We start from the raw sequence: 21,823 nt of genomic DNA, 5'->3' as shown, positions 1-21,823 counted from the left end.
CCATCACTTCTGAATTACCCCTATAATACAATACATAGGAAAGCACTGAGGGAGGAAAAATAAACATCCTTCTTTGGGTCTTAATTATCAGAAAGACATGGAGACTTTTTCTAGATGTTTTAAGCACTTGGAGGAAGTACTCCAAATTGAAGAACTAGAAAAACATGAACACAGATGGAAATACAACATAGGCTACATTTTCTAAGTAAACCCTAATAGTGTGAAAGACATTGACGCCAAAAACATTGACACCATTGGGATAAACAATGTAACAATGGCATTGGAGTAAATACTGAAGTATTTCAAAGTAAATCAAGAGCACTGAAAAGAGAAATGTAGGTATTGGCATCATTACCCCAGCACACTAATGGCTCTGAAAGCTCAAAGCTGGCTCTAGATCAGGGTTTCAGCCAGCAATGAAATGTGGTGGAGGCGTCACTGACAAAGCTAAAGCTATGTGATGAAATGTGTTCTTCAAGCTATACGAGCTTAACTGTAGCTCAAAGCCATAGGTCTGTCCCAACACCACCAATGCTGTTGAAGCTAAAGTAACCAGAAAGAGATCTCCACAAAGAAAGACAGATAAGGTATTATCAGTGGAGATAGAAGGTCTCTCACAGAGGTAGACTTCCGTCTCGGGAGGTGGTACTTCAAATTTAAATTTGGAATGGAGTATAACCAATGCTGAAAGCATACCAAAGCTCTGGTGTGCCCCTGACTAACCTGGAGGGAGCAGCTGGCCACTTGTAAAAATGCCAGAGGAGCTGCCCTGAAGCCTATTTTGGTACCAAAACAAAGACTCATCTGGTTACAAGTACTGAAGTACTTGCAGACTTATGCTTTGAGGCCTTCTCAGCTACTTAGCAGAAGCCTTTATGAGATCAAGAGAAGTTTGTGTTGCTCACCCTGAGACCTAGCAGCTTGCAGTGGAATCTGAGCATAGATTCCTTAATCAACAAGCTATGGCTCACTAAGAGACATCTCAAGCAATAGTCAGGTGCATCTGTAATGGACATCTTATGACTACATCCAGGGCAATGGACTACGCCTCTGACCTTTTCTAAAGCCACTGGACTACTCCTCTGACCTTTTCTAAAAGTAGAACAGTACATAGCAACAACAACAAATACAGTATAAACCCAGTGTCTATAAGAAAACTCAAATGAGGCTATAAAAGTAAATTTAAGGTCCATGAGATGCTGAGGTTGGATCTCTTCATAATGTTCAGAATTACACGTTAGAGGTAAATTCATTTAAAAAATAATATGAAAGACTAAAGTCAGCTACTGCTACAATAGCAACAGTTGTCAGAGGAATTCCCCCAACATCAGCAGTGAAGAAAAAACAGGCAACAGGGGGTGTTGTAAATCGTAACTGATGTGTGCTGCCTGCTGAGGTCTAAATGTACAGCTTGGAGAATTCCAACTAGTTCTGCACTAGGACCACTGACCCAGCAATATAATATACATTTTTTGTAAAAACAACAACTCTTATCAAGTATAGTCATGTGGTTATCTGTTGGGAAACGGCTCAACATGATTTAATCATGCAGGAGCATTCTGCTTTTCCATTTAAAAATAGTTTCAGATTTCCAGTTTTTGTATATTGTCTCCCTAATCATTGCGCCAACCGTATATCCACTTGGGGCGGGGGTCCACTTTAGAGCACTATACATGTTTTGAATTCTTAAATTTGCTTTTGAATTTGAACACCTCTATATTGCAAAAAAATGAGCATAGTTATGATTTCAGTAGGTTTTTAATACTTTAGCTTTTCATTTACTTCCCCTTTCCCATTGACTTAAGATATACTTTTGAAACTTCATGCATTTTGGAAACAAAATAGCAACATGATATTCTTGCAGGTTCCCGAAGAAAGTCCTATTTAGTTTTATTTCAGGGCATTTAATCTGTATTACATGCTCAGTCATGCAGTGAGTGAAAAAGGTCAGTTTTCGACTCAAGGAGAAACTGTGATAAAATGCTTATAAAATTAACACTCTCAGTGTTAACAGCTAATTCCATTTTCAAACATTACATAGACGAAAAATTAATTTTTGTCTCACACAATAAGATCTAGGTTAATCAGAAAAATGAGGTGAAGTTAATCATTTCCTTCTTAAAAATAACCACACTACCATGCACAGTAAAAGTTGCTTCTATGAAATAGGGTTACTGACGAGATTACATATTTAACAAATTTTCACTGTCTAAGGCACTGCACTCCCTATATGCATGAGTTTTTCACCTTAAAAGATGGGGAAAGAACTTTCAGTTCACTGTAAAAAGTGGAGTCACTAAAGATGACTTGCAACGAGGGAAATAACTGACTTGTATAATTTTTTGGTTCTTTTGGATTGTCTAAAAGAAGTTTGTCAAAAAGTGTTTCACTTTTTTTACATTAAACATTCAGGTCCTATCTACTTTGGAAGCAGGGTGAATAAAAATCAATGATTTTTTAAAAAATGGTTTTTGAGGAAAAACATGCTTGTTAACTAAAAAATGTTTTTAAATAAATAAATAATAATATACACAGGTGAGAAATAACAGACCTCAACCCTATTGTCCCTCTGCAAATTTGTATACACAGAGTCAATCCCTTACCTCTCTCTAAAAGTGCAAAGTTTCAAAAAGTTCAATGAATAATGATTGTTGGGTGCGGAATAGATCTGGATAAGGAGAAGAAGTCCGGAGATAAATGTGAGAAGGAAGGGACAGGCAGTAGAAACAAAAAACTGTTTGAAAACATATTCCAGACGTCTTGAGGTCTGAGTGTAGCCTTCATTGATTTGAGATCTACCATAACATTCTCTCACTAAAAGGAAAAACCTATAATGGTAGCAGGCCATAAAAGAGACCCAATTTGGGAATATTTTAGTGAAGTTCCTCTACCTGTGGGTAAGACAGGCGTGTGTGCAAAATGCAAACAGCGCAACAAAGAAATGGAAGGCCTGATTGCCCAAATGAAACAACATCATGAGAAGTGTTCCTTCTCAGGAGGAAGCTGCATTGAAGATGATGAAAGGAACATGTCTGAACATGCAGGATCTTCAGGTTGGTAAACTTTTTTATTTCAGGTTTCAGAGTAGCAGCCGTGTTAGTCTGTATCCGCAAAAAGAAAAACAGGAGTACTAACAAATTTCTGGTTTAAATTGAGATCCCTTCCCTTTATAACTCACTTATCCTCCGCTATTCCCAAGTCAACGGTCATATATACTGACCCAATAGCATATCTTGAAAACTAGAGCCAATCAACAATTTTAAGCATCATTTTCGTTCTCAGTGACCCAGAATTAGTAAAGTTTGACTACATTTATTTCAGAAGCATTTTGGCTGTAGAGCAGTGTTATTTGCAGAGTGCACGGATGAGTCCCTACATTCCCTGAAGGGTGTTCGAGTACTCTGCTCTCTTTGCATCTATAGGCCAGTGCTGAAGAGATGACTGGGGAAATAGCAATACCCCTGCGATCCTGACCGCTGTTTGCTCCTCACTTACGGTACAACACACAACACTGTTGACAGAAGCTAGACTAACAAATTTATTAGAGCATAAGCTTTCGTGGAAGTGGGCTGTAGTCCACGAAAGCTTATGCTCTAATAAATTTGTTAGTCTCTAAGGTGCCACAAGTACTCCTGTTCTTTTTTATTTCATGCTTCTTTCTTAAGGACTGCCTGTCTTCCTTCTGGACTATTCTTGAATTCTTATGTTTGAGCAAAAAATACAGTTCTTACTCTATGGTACTATCATTTTAGATTCAGTTGTGATAAAAAATAAATAGCTGAAATAGGCAGATCTTCCTTTTACAATTTCATCTTCAAAGTAGTATTGAGTGTCAGTGAATGCAATGAGTAATAAAAAATTAGAAGTATGGTAATAATAATTAAACAACTGCATTGCCTTATTTTGTTTAGGAGAATCCATCCTCAACATACAGGATTCTGAAGATTATTCACCTTCAAGATCACCATTATTTTCTATAGTTTTCAGAGTTATTTGCCAAGGATAGTGTTTCAGTCACATCATGTATGTCACATAGCCATAGTATATCATTGGTAGCAAAAAGAAAAAAATCTCGATCATCCAGAAACAACCATAAATAAGTTTGTGATAAGAACCAGCAGATTACAAAAAAAAAAAAAAAAAAAAAAAAAAAAAAAGAGGTAATTGATGAAAAAACTGCCTGGTTTGTTTATGCAACAAACTCTCCTTTCCGTATGATTGAGAACCCATACTTCATTAACACGGTTCAGTCATTAAAACCAGGATACAGTCCACCCAACAGAGCAGATGTCGCAAGCAAATTGCTGGATAAAGTGTATGAAAGAGAAATTGAGCAGTGTGCAAAAGGTCTAGAGGGTGAAATTGATAACCTGAGTCTTGACGGATGGAGAAATGTCCACCATGATCCTGTTGTGTGCGCTTGTGTGACAACAGAAGAAGGGAATGTCTTCCTTACAGTAACAGTGGATACGTCAGGAAACGAACACACAGCAGAATACTTACAAGTATCAGTAAAAGCTATAACAAATTGTGAAAAAAAATTCAAATGTCTAGTACGCAGCTTGGTCACAGACAATACTGCAAATGTATCCAAGATGAGAAGAAATTTAGAGGAGAGTGAAGAGAGTCCCAAGCTAATAACATACGGTTGCAGTGCTCATTTGATGCAGTCCAAGCCAAACACTTCAGTCTTCCAGAAATAAAGGCTAATATTGTTGAAATTGCAAAATACTTCCATAACAACCACTTTGCAGCAGCGGCTCTGAAGAAAGTGGGAGGAACCAAGCTAACTCTTCCACAACACATGCGATGGAACTCAGTAATGGACTGTTTTAGCACTATATCAAGAACTGGCCTAATCTGATGGCAGTTTGTGAAGAAAATCATGAAAAAAAATAGATGGCACTGTCACAGCCAAAGTTCTCAAGACGGGGCTTAAGAGAAACGTTGAACACATTTTGAGTACCCTGAAGCCTATTTCTGTAGCCTTGAACAAAATGCAAGGAAATAGCTGTTTTATTGCGGACGCTGTTGAAATCTGGAAGGAACTGAGTGAGATCTTAAAAAGAGAAATATACAATGACAGAGTTAAATTACAAGCATTAAAAAAACGAATCGGACAAGCACTATATCCAGCTCATTTTCTTGCAAATATTCTCAATACTCAGTACCAGGGTCAAACCTTAACTGCTGAAGAAGAGTTGGCTGTGACATTGACATCCAGCAATTATCCCTCCATAATGCTAACTATAATAAACTTCAGAGCTAAGGGTGAACCATTCAAGAAATATATGTTTGCTGATGATGTTTTAAAGAAAGTCACACCAGTGAACTGGTGGAAGTCACTTAAGCACTTGGATTCAGAGACTGTTGAAGTGATAATCTCACTTTTAACAGCAGTGACGTTGTAGAACGAATATTTTCTTCCTTTGGACTAATTCATTCCAAATTGAGAAATCTTTTGGGACCTGAAAAAGTGGGAAAGCTTGTTTTTCTTTTCCAGATTATGAACGAACAGGAAAACGAAGGTGAAGACTACTTAGTTAGCTGCAGAAGTCAATATTTTAAGTTTCTCATGTTGACCTGGCTGACATAGTCGATTTAATTTTTGTTTTTTAAAAAATATTTCATTTAACTATTTTAGTTAAAAACAATTTTAACCAAAACAAACATGATTTTAAAAAACTTGAATGTTTAACTAAACAAGCGTATGAATTTTTGAATTTTGTTAAAATATGTTTGCTGTTGAAGAAAAAAAATCCAGAATACATGTTGTTGTTTTAGTTAAATAAAACAATTTAAATGTCAGTCTGGTGATGTTCTCCTAATACAGCATGGCAAGAAAATCCTCCAAATATTAATGATTAACCTGTTGAATTGGAGATAGTTCACCTCCCAATGACTTCATACATATCTGCTTCAGTTAACTTAGGTAAATGAAATAACCAATCATTCATTTTCTGATATAGCTGTAAAACTAATCTGAAAAGTTTTCAAAATAAATCACTTTAAAAAAGGTATAGTGTGTACCTTCTAAAAATGAAACCTACATATTCTTCACAACTCAGAGATAGATGTATTAAAGTTATAATAACCAACAACAATGCACTTTTATGTAGAAATCCATGATTGAGTCTTCCTGACTAGTGATTTAAATCAAATCTACCCTGTTTGGAAGGCTGTATGATGAGTGGAAAAAATTAATTATAATATCACAAAGGCTGAAAACTAGCAAATGAGATTGAAAGTGATTTTTTGTCAACACATTTAAAACTCTGTTTAACTTCTATTTAAGTACAATGTCTAATCTACATTTGGCTGAAAGACTGTCTTAGTTAGAAGTTTAAAAAAATCCTTTAAACTAAGTTGTGAGAACTCAAAATAAACATCTGAGATCCCCAAGACTTTATAATTGATAGGGAAGATCACATTAAACATTTCTGATACTCTTAAAATACTAATAAAAACAGCAGAAAATAAACATTATTGGGGAAACAAAAAAACTTTCGGATCTCCTTCATACACCAAAAAGAAGCAAAAAAGGTGCAACCCAGCATTTTTTAAATTCTTTACAAGTTATCAGTATGGACTACATTTAAAAAAACATGCACTTAAGCAATCTCACAAGCAAGTCTTCACTGTTTAATTTGTATTACGCATGTAATCACTCATTTCATATTTGTAAAAAATATGTTTTTGAAATTTTAGTCCTAACTATCTAACATTAAGGGCTCAATCCTATTTCCACCAAGATTAGTAGAAATGTTGTCATTGATTTTAATGGGAGTAGGAGCGGGCACTAAAAATACAAAACAAAACACCTTATTACGTTACATCTCAAAGTGGGAGAGAAAAAAAGCTAGTATGATAATCCACTTAAACTAAGTAAGGATTGATTGTCTTGATTATTATCTGACCTGCTGTATGCAGAGTTTTTGTATCAGTATAAAAAAAGGTTACTCACCCTGTGCAGTAACTGAGGCTCTTTGAGTTTTCAGCCTTTGTGATAGTATAATGTCTAACCAAGTGTAGGTTAGACATTGTACTTAAATAGAAGTTAACCAAAGTTTTAAATGTGTTGACAAAAAAATCACTTTCAAATCATCTTCCCTATGGGTGCTCCACTGTAAGTGCCGCAGTGCCCCGTGTCTGGGATTGGAGATCTTCATTGGCAGTGCACATTGGACCACACATGCACACCTCCCTGTCTCATGCCATGAGCAGCAGGTATATATAAGCACTGTGTGATCCAACCGCCACCCAGTTCCTTTTCTACTGCAGAGCTCATCTTTCAGCTCCAAAGCAGAAGGGCAGACAGCAGAGCATCCATAGGGACATGCATCTCGAGAACCTCAGTTACTTCACCTGGTGAGTAACCTTCTCTTCTTCTTCAAGTGATGTCCCTATGGGTGCTGCTCTGTAGGTGACCATATAGCAGTGCCCCTAGTTGCAAGACGGGGGTTTCAGAGCAGCATTTAATGCGGACAATAGGACAGTGTGTCCTAGTAGAGTATCTGATGTTGCGTCATGAGTAATAGCGTCATGACAGCTAAACGTGTCCACGGATGTCCATGTGGTCGCTTTGCAACGGTCAGCGATCAGGACATTGTTGAGCAAGGCAAACGAGCTGGATAGAGAGCAGGTGGAATGTGCCTGAGTGCCAGGAGGGGGCAGTTGATTATGCAGCTGGTAGGACAGGTTTATAAACCATGAGATCCACTTGGAAAGGCATTGCTTAGAAATGGCTGTGCTTTTTGATCTTTCAGCCATTGATAGGAATAACCATGGCGAGCATCTGAAAGGTTTAGTTCTGTCCAGGTAGAAGGTTAATGCTCATCTGACATCCAGGGTGTGTAATGCCACCTAATGCTGGTTGCTATGCGTCTTTGGGAAGAAGCAGGGAAGGTAGATAGGTTGGTTTAGATGGAGAGGATGGTAGCTTATGTAAAAATTTAGGATATGGATGTAACATAACCTTTTCTTTTGGAAAAAATGGGGGGGGGGGGGGAAGATGCCATGAGTGCTCCAATTTCACCAATCCAACAGGCAAAGGTGATTGCAACAAGAAATGCTGTTTTCATGGATAAGTGAACATAAGAGCACATTGCCACTGGTTCAAATGGTGGTCTAGTAAGATAATGTAGGACAAGGCCAGGATCCCAACTTGGGATGGGATCCCGTATGTGAAGATAAAGGCCTCCAAAATCTTTCAGGAATCTTTTCATGAGCGGGTGGGTAAACATAACAGTGGCCGTCTATCTAGGGGTGAAAGACCGTGATGGCTGCCAAGTTCACATGAATGGAGCAGGTGGATAACCCGGATCTTTTAAGGTGTAAAATATAGTCCAGGATGAGTGGTAATGGAGTGCTCATTGCCTTGACATGATTGGAGGTGCACCAAGATTGGAATCTAGTCTATTTGTGGAAGTAAGTGCATCTAGTTGTATCACATCTGCTATTCAAGAATACTTGTTTAACAGCCTCTGAACAGGTCATCTCTGAATCCTGGAACCATGCCTTGAGATGGAATAGCTGTGGATTGGGATGGAGGATTTGACCTGCATCCTGTGAAAGGAGACATGGAATAGGTCGCAGAGTATTCGGCGGGCATACTGTCATGCAAATAAGTTACATATACCAGATCTGTCATGGCCAGGTCAGAGCTACAAGGATGACTCGGGCTTGGTCCCCTTGGATCTTGTGAAGTACTCTGAACAGAAGGGGAAAGGCATAGGGCAGCAGCAGCATATCCCATGTGAGGAGGAATGCGTTGTGATGCTACGCCCCATATTTTTCATAGATATGTTTATGATATTAATATGGCATAAATAATATATGTTTTATGCAAGATGGGTCATGTGAGAGATCATTGGAAAGGTTCTGATTTACTGAATGTGATTATCCAATTTATATGCATTTATCATTTCTGTATCTGAAGCAAGGAATATTGACTATTTAACAATTACAACTGTGTTTTCAGCTGGGGAAGGCCCACCAGACAGTATGCAATCAGCCTGGATGGGCCAATAGGGGGAACAATAAATCTTTGAAGATGCTAATCTCCTCCTTCCTGAGAAGTTTCCTGGGATGGAACTTTGACACTGCAGGGTCAGCTGATCATGTCACCTGGTACTGGACACCACCTTGGACTTCTAGTGGTTCTTCATTAAGAGGGGGTGGGGGTCAAATTGGGAAACAAAGGATTCCTGCCATATGCAAACCCTATTTAAAGCTGGGGAGTAAGTTAATCTTGGTTCGTTCTTCACTGAATTTCCACCCAAGATGACTGCTTGAGACATCGAAGAAACAAAAGACAAAAGGGAAGCAGGGGACCCCAGATTGGGAATGGCGTCTGGCCCATGAAGGATATACCTGGAGTTTTAAGGTGCAAGCAAGAGCTATCCGTCCACAAAGAAATTCTGCAATCTGCTTAAAACAACATTTAGGGTGAGAAATGACTATTTGTAGCCAGTTTCTTTAGTGTATTGAACTTAGTTTGCAAGTTTGTTTTATTTGCTCAGTAATCTGCTTTGTTCTGTTTGCTATCACTTAAAAACTACCTTTTGTAGTTAATAAACTTGGTTTTTGTTTATTCTATAACCAGTTTGTGTAATTCATCACAGGGGATGAAGGGGGGCAAAAAGCTGTGCATATCTTCCTCCACATTGACGGAGAGAGCAAATTTCATGAGTTTACACTATAGGCTGAAATTCGAGAAGAGGTCCATTGTCATTCATACAGTATAAAGGGTATCATGTTCAGATGGGGCCTTGAGGAGACAGTCATCCAAGTATGGAAATATGACAATGCCTTCTTTGCATAGGTAGGCAGCCACTACTGTGAGGAGTTTGAAGAACACTCAAGGGGCTGCAGAAAGTATGAAGGGCAGTACTTTGTATTGATAGCAATTGGTTCCCATGATAAAACCAGAGGAACTGTCTGTAGGCAGGGTTTATCGTGATGTGAAAATATGTGTCTTGGAGGTCAAGGGTTGAGAACCAGTCTCTCTGTTCCAGTGCTGGCATAATGATGGACAGGGTAACCATCTTCAAGTGGTGCAGTTTGACAAACTTGTTGAGGTTTCGAAGGTCTAGGATCGGTCTCCATCCGCTGGATTTCTTTTGGATCAGAAAATAATGAGAGTAAAAACCTTTCCCTCTGTGCTGGGATGGGACTGGTTCTATCGCTTCCAGTTGCAGAAGGTGGTTTATTTCTTCTCATAGAATGTGTTTGTGAGAAGGGTCCCTAAAGAGACTGGGAGGGAGGGTGAGTAGGAGAGATAGGAATGGGATGGAGTATCCTTCCTTAATGATCTCTAGAACAGTGGCTCTCAACCTTTCCAGGCTACTGTACCCCTTTTAGGAGTCTGATTTGTCTTGCGTATCCCAAGTTTCACCTCATTTAAGAACTACTTGCTTACAAAATCAGACATAAAAATACAAAAAAGTGTCACTGTACACTATTACTGGAAATTTGCTTACTTTCTCATTTTTACTATATAAATTATAAAATAAATCAACTGGAAGTTGCAGCCAAATGTTCTGATCTTTTCTGGCCCTGGCAGTAAGATTATGGCAGTGTGTATTATATAGAGCAGTATAAACAAGTCATTGTCTGTATGAAATTTTAGTTTTTACTGACTTCGCTAATGCTTTTTATGTAGCCTACCGTAAAACCAGGCAAATATCTAGATTAGATTAGTTGATGAACCCTCCTGGAAGACCTCTGCATACCCCCAACGGTACGCATACCTCTGGTTGAGAGCCACTCCTCTAGAACCCACTTATATGAAATAATTAGCCGCCATGATGGACAGAAAGGGGCCAAATGGTCATCAGACAGGTGAGCTGTTGGAGATGGCTGTTGTGACTGGAACAGGGGAAGGCTTCTTGGGGCCTCGACCACACCTTCAAAAATTGTTGTTTGGCCAAAGGTGTGAGAGAGGTAGTCCTGTGAGGAGGAGTCGTATGTCTGCACTTGGGGGAGGGAAGGAGCTTCTGTCAACAGTGTTGTGTGTTGTACCGTAAGTGAGGAGCAAACAGCGGTCAGGATCGCAGGGGTATTGCTATTTCCCCAGTCATCTCTTCAGCACTGGCCTATAGATGCAAAGAGAGCAGAGTACTCGAACATCCTTCAGGGAATGTAGGGACTCATCCGTGCACTCTGCAAATAACACTGCTCTACAGCCAAAATGCTTCTGAAATAAATGTAGTCAAACTTTACTAATTCTGGGTCACTGAGAACGAAAATGATGCTTAAAATTGTTGATTGGCTCTAGTTTTCAAGATATGCTATTGGGTCAGTATATACGACCGTTGACTTGGGAATAGCGGAGGATAAGTGAGTTATAAAGGGAAGGGATCTCAATTTAAACCAGAAATGACTAAAATACATCTTTGACTGGATCTATGAATAAATCTATGACTGGGTTTGGACAGTACTTGCTTTTTAGGAAAACAATGAATGATGCAATCTGAAGCGGGTATTGCATCATACATGATATGAATTGCATCATGTTATTCCTAGAAGTCATGGATGATGCAATCATAATGAAGCTTACATCACTCTGCTGAACAAACTGCACTATATCAGCTCTAGAAATCATACAGTGTCGTGCTCTCTTATTTGTCAGTGTTTGATTTTGCAAAGGGACACATTTCTGTTTAGCCAAAGTGAGCAGAGATGCCTCGTACTTGTGTGAACAGTGCAGACAACTTCTGCTCTGTTTGTGGTGAAGTGGCTTTTGCATCACAAAAGCGCAGTATAACCACTATGGTTAAGAAAGCCTATCACCTTTATTTTGGCTGCAAAATTGGAGATCAGGACAAGAGGTGGGCCACACACATATGCTGCAACACTTGTGCAACAAATCTTCGCCAGTGGTTGAACAGGAAAAGGAAATCTATGCATTTTGCAGTGCCAATGATTTGGAGAGAGCCAACAGATCATACCAGCAATTGTTACTTCTGCATGGTGCCTTCAGTTGGGAAAAGTGTGTCAAAAAAGAAAAAGTGGACTGTGCATTATCCAAACATTCCATCAGCTATACGCCAAGTACCCCACGGAGAAGGACTGCCGGTTCCTGATGCACTGGAATCATTCTCACTTGAGTCAGAAGAGGAAGAGGATGAAACTTCTGGTCCTGAACCATCAATGTCACAGGACCCACATTTTCTCCCATCCTCCTCCTCTGAACCACACCTCATAACACAAGGTGAACTGAATGACCTTGTCAGGGATTTGGAACTACCCAAGAGTAAGGCAGAGCTGTTGGGCTCCAGACTACAGCAGTGGAATCTCCTGGCAGGTGATGTTAGGGTTTCCATGTTCCGTGATCGTCAAAAGGATCTTGTCCCATTCTTCTTCACGGAAGGTGATCTTGTAGCCTGCCACATCGATGGTGTGATGGCAGCCCTCAACATCGTTCACGATCCAGATGAGTGGAGACTGTTCATTGATTCATCGAAGACGAGTCTTAAAGCTGTTTTACTGCATAATGGCAATGTTTTGCCATCAATTCGAGTTGGTCATGCAGTCCATATGAAGGAAACCTATGACAACATCAAACAACTTTTGAGGTGCATAAACTATGACCAACATCAGTGGCAGCTTTGTGGCGATTTGAAGGTTGTTGCTCTCTTGCTTGGTCTGCAGACTGGATACACAAAGTACTGCTGTTTTCTCTATGAATGGGATAGTCGTGGAAGAGATTCCCACTACATCAAGAAAGATTGGCCACTCCGACAGTCATTGGAGCCTGGGAGGAAAAGTGTTCAGCATCCACCACTTGTTGAATCAAGGAAGATTTTGTTACCACCCTTACACATCAAGCTGGGTCTGATGAAGAACTTTGTCAAGGCCATTGACAAAACACAAGCAGCTTTCAAGTACCTCCGTGGAAAATTTCCAAGGTTAAGTGTAGCTAAGATCAAGGAAGGTGTCTTGTTGGTCCTCAGATTCGTGAACTTCTTCCAGATGATGCATTTGACCATGCACTGCGTGGCAAGGAAAAGACGGCATGGAAAGCCTTCCAGTTAGTGGCAATAAATTTTCTCGGAAACAACAAGGCAGACAACTACAGGTTGTTGGTGGAAAACCTCCTCAAGGCATACAAAAGCCTTGGTTGCAACATGTCACTAAAAGATACATTTTTTGCACTCTCATCTAGATTTTTTTCCACCGAACTGCGGAGCAGTGAGTGACGAGCACGGCGAGCGATTTCACCAAGACATTGCAACAATGGAGAAACGCTATCAGGGCAAATGGAGCCCATCAATGCTTGCAGACTGTTGCTCGACAGTGACAAGAGATGCTCCATTTAATGAATACAAGAGACAAGCCAAGAAGCGCCGAGTAGACACTGAATAGGACTAAACTATGTACATAGTAGTTTTTTGCCTTTTGTTTCATAATCAATTTTATTGATATAACCCTTTTGCTGATTTTTAAAGTGTTACATAAACAGGACAGGTGAAATAGCATGTAAAGCAACCATAAACACATGAAAAGACCTAGGTTTACAATTTATGATTAAAACTCTACTATCTACACAATATACATAGACATAAAATGTAAAAGCTTAAATATCTTAGAAACAGTAGCCAGTTGTTTTAATTGTCATATTTGAATTCAGCACATCAAAATACATAATAAATAGCACATTTTATCTCTGAAGCAGACGACTTCTCAAAAATTGTAGACCAGTGTAATTTGGGGCCCTCAAAGGACAGGTCCTCAATGATGGTTTGTACCTCATTGGTGAGCCCAGAGAGGTGCAGCTATGAGATCTGACTCATGACTACAGCAGTCACAATGGAACAGGCAGCAGTATCTACAGAATCCAAGGAGGACTGTAAAGCTATATGGATCTAGGGTGGTATTGGCATCCCTTTTTGTGCACGGCATTGACAACTAAGGAATTTGGAGTGGGGTAACGTAATTTTTTTGATGACCCACTTGCATATGGTCGCTGGGGTCTGCCAGAGCACGTAGGCCAGGTCAAGAAGGGACTCATTGACAGGGAGGGCTATTTTGGAGGATGAGGAGGTGTGCAGAATGTTGTGCAGTTTATGCTGTTCTTCTTTCACTTCCTCCAGAGTAATCTGGAGGGAGTCTGCTATACTGTGAAACAGCTCCTGGAAGCGTTTAAAGTCGTTGGCCGACGTAGGGGATGGAGGGATGATAGCCTCATTGGGGAAGAATAGGAGAAATAGAGTGGCAGTGTAACCTCCTCCTCCAGTTCTTCTTCCTCATCCGCTATCAGTCTCTGGTGATCAAGAGATGGATAGAGATGGTGAATTTGTAGGCCTCTGGCTTTGTTCTATGGGAGGCTTCCCAAACTGCAATTTGTCTACAACCCACGGATTCCAGTATAGCTAATGTGGAGGGAATGGCACGTGGGGTTGTCCTGGGGTCGTTGGGGGTCATGGCTATGAGGATGTGTAGATGATGTGCTTTGTGCCTGTCCCAAATGTAAGGGGGGGGAGGGGAGGAGGCATAGTCTTCCTTTTCTTCCTCATCTTCCTCGCTGGGGAAGGTTAGTGCCGTCCTTGGAGGAGAAACGGAGCAGTGCTGTCACTCCAGAGAAGAGAAGAGAAGAGAAGAGAAGAGAAGAGAAGAGAAGAGAAGAGAAGAGAAGAGAAGAGAAGAGAAGAGAAGAGAAGAGAAGAGAAGAGAAGAGAGATGGAGGGAGCTTATGTCTGAGTACTTGTGATTCAAGCAGGTCATATACAAGCAGGTCCTTAGGGTATCTGACCTCCTGAAGAGGATAGAGAAGCCCCATCAGCAGATGCATCAATGCTGAGGAAGAGGTGCATTCTCTTGAGCAGCCAGCAGATGGAGTCAAGGACTTGCTCAGTGCCAAGGGTTTGCTCAGTGCCAGAGGTTGAACTGGTGCTGAGAGCTTGGCTAGTGTTGCATGTTTTGTTGGTGCCGAAACCAATGTCAGTGCCAACAGAGCTGCCAGTGCCAGTGGTTTCGTCAGTGCCATGGCACACAAAGTTGATCTGGTCGGGGCAGTCAGCACCATTTTTGAATGTCTCGCATTGCAGTCTCTGGTGCCGAGAGACGATGCTGATGCCTGCAGGTCTGCCCGTTTTAGGGTCTTTAGACATATGCTTAGCTCCGATACCAGAAGTACTCTGGCAGTCCCTAGAGCTACTTCTCATATCTGAAACTGATGTTGCAGGGAATGGTGTTCTGGTGGGCAGTAGGCAATGAGAGGGCTTGTTTCTTCCCATCAGCGCAGGGAAAAGATTTGCTCTTAGAAGCACTTGGCGAATGAGGATCAGTGGACTAGCTAGCAGAGCGTGAGAACTGTACGGCGGAAGCATCTGGACCAGGGTACAATGCTGTACTCAATGATCTCTCCACGAGGAGAAGACACAGCCAAATGTCCTGATCTTTTCTGCCCTAGCAGTCAGGCTGTAGCAATGGGTACACTTCTGCGGGACGTGTCCCTCTCCCGGGCAGTGGATGCACTGTGGGTGACCATCGCTTACCAGGAAGGCCTCCTGATGGGAAACGCACCTCTTAAACTCAGGAGATCTGAGCATAAGGACGAGAGAGAAAGCTTCCCAATCAGGAAGGGCAGGAAGCAGGAAAACAAGTGTTAAGCTATGAACTAACAGAGAGGGTAAAAAGAAAGAAACAAAAAAATGAAGGGAGAGGATGATAAAGGAAAGAATTAACTACTAAACTACACTAAAACTAACAGGTAAGGCATTATCTAGCAACTCAAAGGATAGGCGGGCTCTGCTGCGGATTCCATCCCAGACCAAAGGCAGTTAAGAAGGAACTGCGAGGCGGTTGGTCCACACAGCGGTGTATGTACACATGCCGCTCACGGCGTGAGATGGGGAGGTGCGCATGTGTGATCCAACTGGCATTGCTAATGTAAAATTTCCAATCCCAGACACAGGGGACACTGACACACCTACAGTGGAGCATCCATAGAGACATCACTCAAAGAAGAGCTTTTTTTAAAAAAAAACCTAAATAGTTATACTGGTACAACTCCAACTGTGAAAACAGTTTTAAAGCACCTTTAATACCAGTGTAACTCATCCACAGACAGAGTACCACTTTACCTATCCTGATATAAAACACAAAGACAACATATTCTGCCACATTACAAATGCTTTTCCAGTACAGCTATAACAGCACAGCCTCATAGCACGATGACAGTAGGAGTTCTGCCAACATAGTAACACCACCTTCCAGAACGACATTAGCAGTGCTGTTGTAGCCGGGTTGGTCCCTGCTGAACATTAAAGAGACAAGGTAAGTGAGGTAAGATCTTTTATTGGACCAGCTTCTGTTGGAGAAAGAGACAACCTTTCAAGCGAACATTGAGGTCTGGGAAATATACAGAGTGTACAAGGTAAAACAAATTGTTTAGCAAAAGTAATTAACACACATTTCAAGGGACCATTCAAAATGAAGTGCCCAGTTAACTCTCCAGTCATAGGGAGGAAAGGGGGACAGGCAGGGGAAAGCTGGGTGGAGGGTTTAAGTGGGTTACAGATTGTTGTAACAAGCCATAAATTCACTGTCTCTATCCAGTCCATTATCTTTAGTATCTAGCAAAGTTATGAATTTAAGCTCCCAGGTTTGTCTTTTGAAGGTGTTAACACCAACCTTTCCCCCACCCATTTTTTCCCTATGACTGGAGAGGTGTTAACAGTCCACTTCACCTTGAATGGTCCCTTCAAATATGTGTTGACTATTTATTCTAATCAATCTTTTCCACTTTGTATTTAGATATGACACTCTGTACATTTCCTAGACTTGAAGAAGAGCTCTGTGTAAGCTTGAAAGCTTGTCTCTCTCACGAGCACTCTAATTAGCTATGCTCCCAGAAGCACTCTGTCAGCACAGCTACATCTACACTGGGATTTTTGCCCACATAGCTATGTGTTTTTTTCACAACCCTGACAGACATAGCAATGCTGACAAAACTTTGTAGCACAGACCTGGCCAAAGTCCTTGCCTCAACAAGTGTAAGTGTAACTTGTAATGAAAATGTTCATGGTTTACTTTTTTCAATCACTCTCCTTCCCCTTGTTTTTGCATTTTCAGGCTAAATAAATGAGCTCAACTTTATTTAACTGACTGGACAGACTGCTTGAGACTGGAAACTGTTTAATGACTGAAAACAAAAGTAACTTCAGGCATATATTAAAATTCAAACACATTAACATGCTCATTTACAAGTAGAACACAACTGTAAGCAATTAACACTAAATATCCCACCTAAGCATTTTGAGTAATTTGGAGCACATCATTAAAGTGACAGGACAGCAGATTATATAACTAGGAAAAAGATCTGTTCCTTGAGTTTATATGACAAACTTCCTGAAGCTGATTGCAATAGAGGAAGTTCTAGTACTCCCAATATTGCTATAACTGGGGAAGATGCACCACCAGTGGAAAATTTTAGAGAAAACAAGTTTAGTGTAGATAAGGCCCCGGAGTCACTATTCCAGTTATCCAATTCTCATTTACATAGTATACACTGTTTTAAAGTAAAGCCAACATTTGGCTTTTGAGAGATATCACAAAGATTTTATCTATGCTCCGCTTAGTACCGTTTCTCACTTACCACTCCTCCAAAATATTTTCCTATATAGAAATCACTGAGACTGTGCAATTCAAGGTAAGTTGCTCCTAGTTCTTTAGCGAGTTGAATCCCTTCAGAAGCAGTAACACAGCTCCCTCTGTCTAAAGTGCACAGTGGACAAGTACAAGGTACTTCTGAGAAAACAAAATATTTATAGAAGACATTTTAATTAAATAGTCCACTACACGCTGGCTTGTAAATACTAGTAAAGATATACATTATATCGTAGAATCATATAATGTAGGGCTGGAAAGGACCTCAAGAGATCATCTAGTCCATCCCCCTTGCCGAGGCAGGAGTAAGCATAGCTATACCATACCTGAAAGGTGTTTATCTAACTGGTCTTAAAAACCACCAATGACAGGAATTCCACAACCTCCCGATATAACCTGTTCCACTGCTTAACTATTCTTGTAGTTAGAAAGTTTTCCTAACATGAAACCTAAATCCCCCTTACTGCAAACTAAGCTGATTACTATTCTTGGCAGGCATGGAAAACAATCCATCGCCATCCTCTCTGTAACAATCTTACACATGTGAAGACAGTTTATCATGACCCCCGTCAACCTTCTCTTCTCCAGACTAAACACACCCAGTTCTTTCAACCTTTCCTCATAGCCTGTTTTCTAAATTTTTTTATAATTTTTGTTGCTCCTCTCGACTCTCTCCAATTTATTAACATTTTTCTTACAGTAAGTATATAGTAAGCAACAAATCAAAGAGTTAACTAATTAATACTGGTACATGCAGTGTTGTTGTTGCCGTGTCGGTCCCAGGATATAAAAGAAACAAAGGTGGGTGAGGGAATATCTTTTAGTGGCCCAACTTCTGTTGGTAAGAGAGAGACGCTTTCATTAGCTTTTCTAGGTCACCAACAAAAGATATTCTCTAACCCACCTTGTCTCTCTAATACTGGTACAGTAAGAAATAAAACATTTTTTTGCAAGTCAGAATATTAACGATCTGATAAAGACTGAATTTAACATCCAAAAAAAAATAAATAAAATAGTATCACACTAAAAGAATGTGAAGGTTGCTATAGCAAGCACTGAAAAGTTAGGAACCACCAGCATTAAGGATGCGTGTGCAAATCTAATTCAGACCCCACGTGCTATGGAAGTAATTACATGGATTCCAGCAATATGTGAGAGAAGCAGCAGCCCCATGGTGGCTGTTCTGTCCCCTGCAATGTGGCCCAGGATGCACGAAACGTGCAAAGGAGTAAGGGGAAGCATTACCTTTATGACCCCTTTACTCCCCAGTGCAAGTGTATATAGTGAGTCATGATTTTGTCCTGTGTGACTGTCTGTTCAGAACCTTGTACTTTATATACAATCTGTGCCTAGAACTTTGCATTTCCCTGGAACCACTGGTTAATTGAGGAAGGAACAACAATTTTAGCATTAGTCAAGGTGGCTTTGTTTTAATTGACAATGGAAAAAACTTTTGTCCACCTATAAATGCATTCTTTCATAATGTATACATCTCACAACCCAAACACGGTCCACCCACCTCAGCAAGAAGCAAATTATGCCAAACAATTTTTTTCCCCCACCATACCTATTTGAGTCCCAGGTTCTGTATTGTGATCTGTTTGAGTAGACAGCTGTGCCCACACAGAGCCCCTCTGAAGTCAGTAGGGCTCTATGAGTAGGGCCTACTGACATCAGAGAGGCTCTGTGTGGCACAGCCGTCTACTCAAACAGATCACAATACAGGATCCAAGCCTAAACTTGGTAAAATATTGCCTACTCTCCCAATAAAATTATTTCCAAAGCTTATTTTCACTATTAAAAAAAAAAAGCTACAAAGGTTCAGAATCATTTGAAGTGGTGATGCATATGTTATGAAACAAATTTATAGGAAAAAGTAAATGTATAAGTAAAAGAATTGGCTTAGCCAAACATGTAGCTAGTTAAATTAACCCTCGCTTTATTATAAATCGGACAACTGGAAGATTTATCATCCACCTATATTACTCAAGCTGTCATGTTTTGCCATGTCAATGAATTACAGAAGAAAAAACTGTTCATAAGATTTAACATATACAGAATAACAGCTCTTTTTGGTTCACTGAATAGAGATACCCAAGTAGGCTTTGGCAAAACTGAATGTAATATCTCCAAAGTAGTTATATTTTTATGTACACAAAATTTGTTTGCATATTATAAAATAAAGTTATTTTTGTTTGATTGTTTATACAGTATTGACATGGAATAGAAATCTGCTTATGCTATCTGCCTCGGAGAGTACGCACTTCACAAATTACATCCCTTATTTTTAGTTTATACCATGTCAAATTTAAAATGCTTCCCTAAGTAAAACAGATGCAGATTTCTTTAAGTCATGGGTCTGAATTTTAAAGTGTATAAAAATCAGCAATACCACAATGCTTAAAAGAAGTATAGAATAAAGAATGAAAATACCAAACTATCAACATCAAGCAAATTAAAAAAAAAAAAAAAAAAAAAAAAGATAAATTTCCCTAGTGTAGGCAGGACCAAACACAGTACCACACATTACAAACACAGTAACGTGTGATCACTGGAGGTCTCCCAGCCAAGTACAGACCACATTTAATTCTGCTTAGTTTTAGAATTTTGAGAAATTTACACACCATGATTGCAATTTTTAATCACCGTGAAATATTCTGTATTATGTATATATGAAATGTTAAATTATTTTACTAAAATTATTCAGGTATCTGATGTGTCTTTTTTTCCTTTTTAAAGGCTATACTAGCTTTTATTCTTTTTGTATTGCTACATAGGAACTTTGGAACAGTGATCCTCAACCTGCGGCCCAATCAGCACACAGCTGCGGCCCATGTGACATCCTCAGGGCCATAACTGGGGCAGGATGGGAGGGTGCAAAAATGGGGCTGCACACGATCGGGCCCTGAGGTGTCAGCTCCCCGCCGCAGGATTCAGCCCAGAGGCATCGGCAGGCGACCAGGGTGCTCAGCACCCCCCTTATCCCACAGGCCGCACAGCTGAGCTCCCTGACGAGGTAGGAGACCAGCGGGTATGGGGGAAGAGGGGGCTGTGAGGGGGTGCAAAGGGCTAGGGATGCAGGGAGGGGGGTGCGGCGAGTGCATGGGGGATAGACTTTCCGTTGGGGGACCGGTGGCAGTCCCTGGATGTGGGGCTAGATATTGGGGCATAGTCCCTGGATGGGGGAAGTTCTGGAGGGCAGTCCCTAGGTGAAGGGCTGGGTTTATGCGGGGACAGTCCCTGAGTGGGGGACTGGATGCTGGAGGGGGCCGGCCCTGGGGAGGAGAGGGGCATTCTGCCCTGGAGAAGGTACCTTGTCTCTGCATCATATTGCTGTCATAATTTAAAGAGAGAGAGAGAGATATGTATGGATATTATATATATTGTGTGGATGCGGCCCACATAACAGAGAGCTGCATATGCAGCCCAGGTTGAGAACCACTGCTCTGGAATATAGAGCACACTACACTTATGTAGTTAATCAAAACTCATGTCTAGAGGCTCCACATGATCTTGAGTACAGGCCTGATCTCTCTCCACTTTGTAGTCAGAGGGGTTAGCCCTTCTGTCCCAGTGTCACGCACCCTAACACACTGTAGTTCTTAGTCCCTCCTCCAAGCTAACAGACCTTTAGTTCCAACAGCAAATCCAGATCCAGAGGTCCTGGTTCAATTCCTGCAGATGATGAGCCATGCAGGAGTGGTATTTGACAGAGCTCAAAGCATATTATTAATTTGCATTGTCTATATTCAAAAACTTAAAATACATAATACTGATACTAAATTAATCAGTGTCAATCTACAATACCTTAACACATCACATCTTTTTGTCAATGTGACAAACTCTGAAGAAAACAAACTTTTATCATGACTGGACTGAAGATGTAATCAGACTTAATTGGATTTTCCCAACATCTAACTTCAAGATAATATTTCAGCTGTTCATAATATGAGATTTAATACATACCACTTTTTCTTGCACCAACAGCAGAAATTATGACTGGAATTGAACAATGATTTAATGCTCTTTTTATCATTGGAACATAACTGTCCTTTACTTCTTGAAATGAAGATTTGTCATTTACAGAGTATTTAATCACAATGATATCAGCTCCTCCAATAAGATTTTGAGAGGTGTACCAGTCGCTGTCAAAAATATCCTAAACAGGAAAAAAAATGCATCAAAAGTCTTTTGTATTATTATTTATAGG

The 21,823-nt window shown here is 40.3% G+C and overlaps 1 protein-coding gene across 10 annotated transcripts in view; it reads right to left on the bottom strand.

The window, feature by feature from the left end:
- RHOBTB3 (Rho related BTB domain containing 3) overlaps nt 1-21,823 on the bottom strand; it is an 80,269-nt gene that overhangs the window by 45,404 nt on the left and 13,042 nt on the right. For all 10 annotated transcript variants that reach the window (XR_010602242.1, XR_010602241.1, XR_010602244.1 and 7 more), the window contains 2 exons: nt 21,580-21,772; nt 17,603-17,754 (listed from right to left, as the gene is read on the bottom strand). Coding sequence is in view for 3 of the 10 variants with exons in the window: in XM_065599213.1 (XP_065455285.1) it covers nt 17,603-17,754; nt 21,580-21,772 (345 nt within the window). In the remaining 7 variants the exon portion in view is untranslated. The remainder of the gene's footprint in view (nt 1-17,602; nt 17,755-21,579; nt 21,773-21,823) is intronic.

This window comes from Chrysemys picta, chromosome 6, assembly GCF_011386835.1.
Source record: "Chrysemys picta bellii isolate R12L10 chromosome 6, ASM1138683v2, whole genome shotgun sequence".
In the NCBI taxonomy this organism is placed as follows: domain Eukaryota; kingdom Metazoa; phylum Chordata; order Testudines; family Emydidae; genus Chrysemys; species Chrysemys picta.
This window is presented reverse-complemented; position numbering and strand designations above follow the sequence as displayed.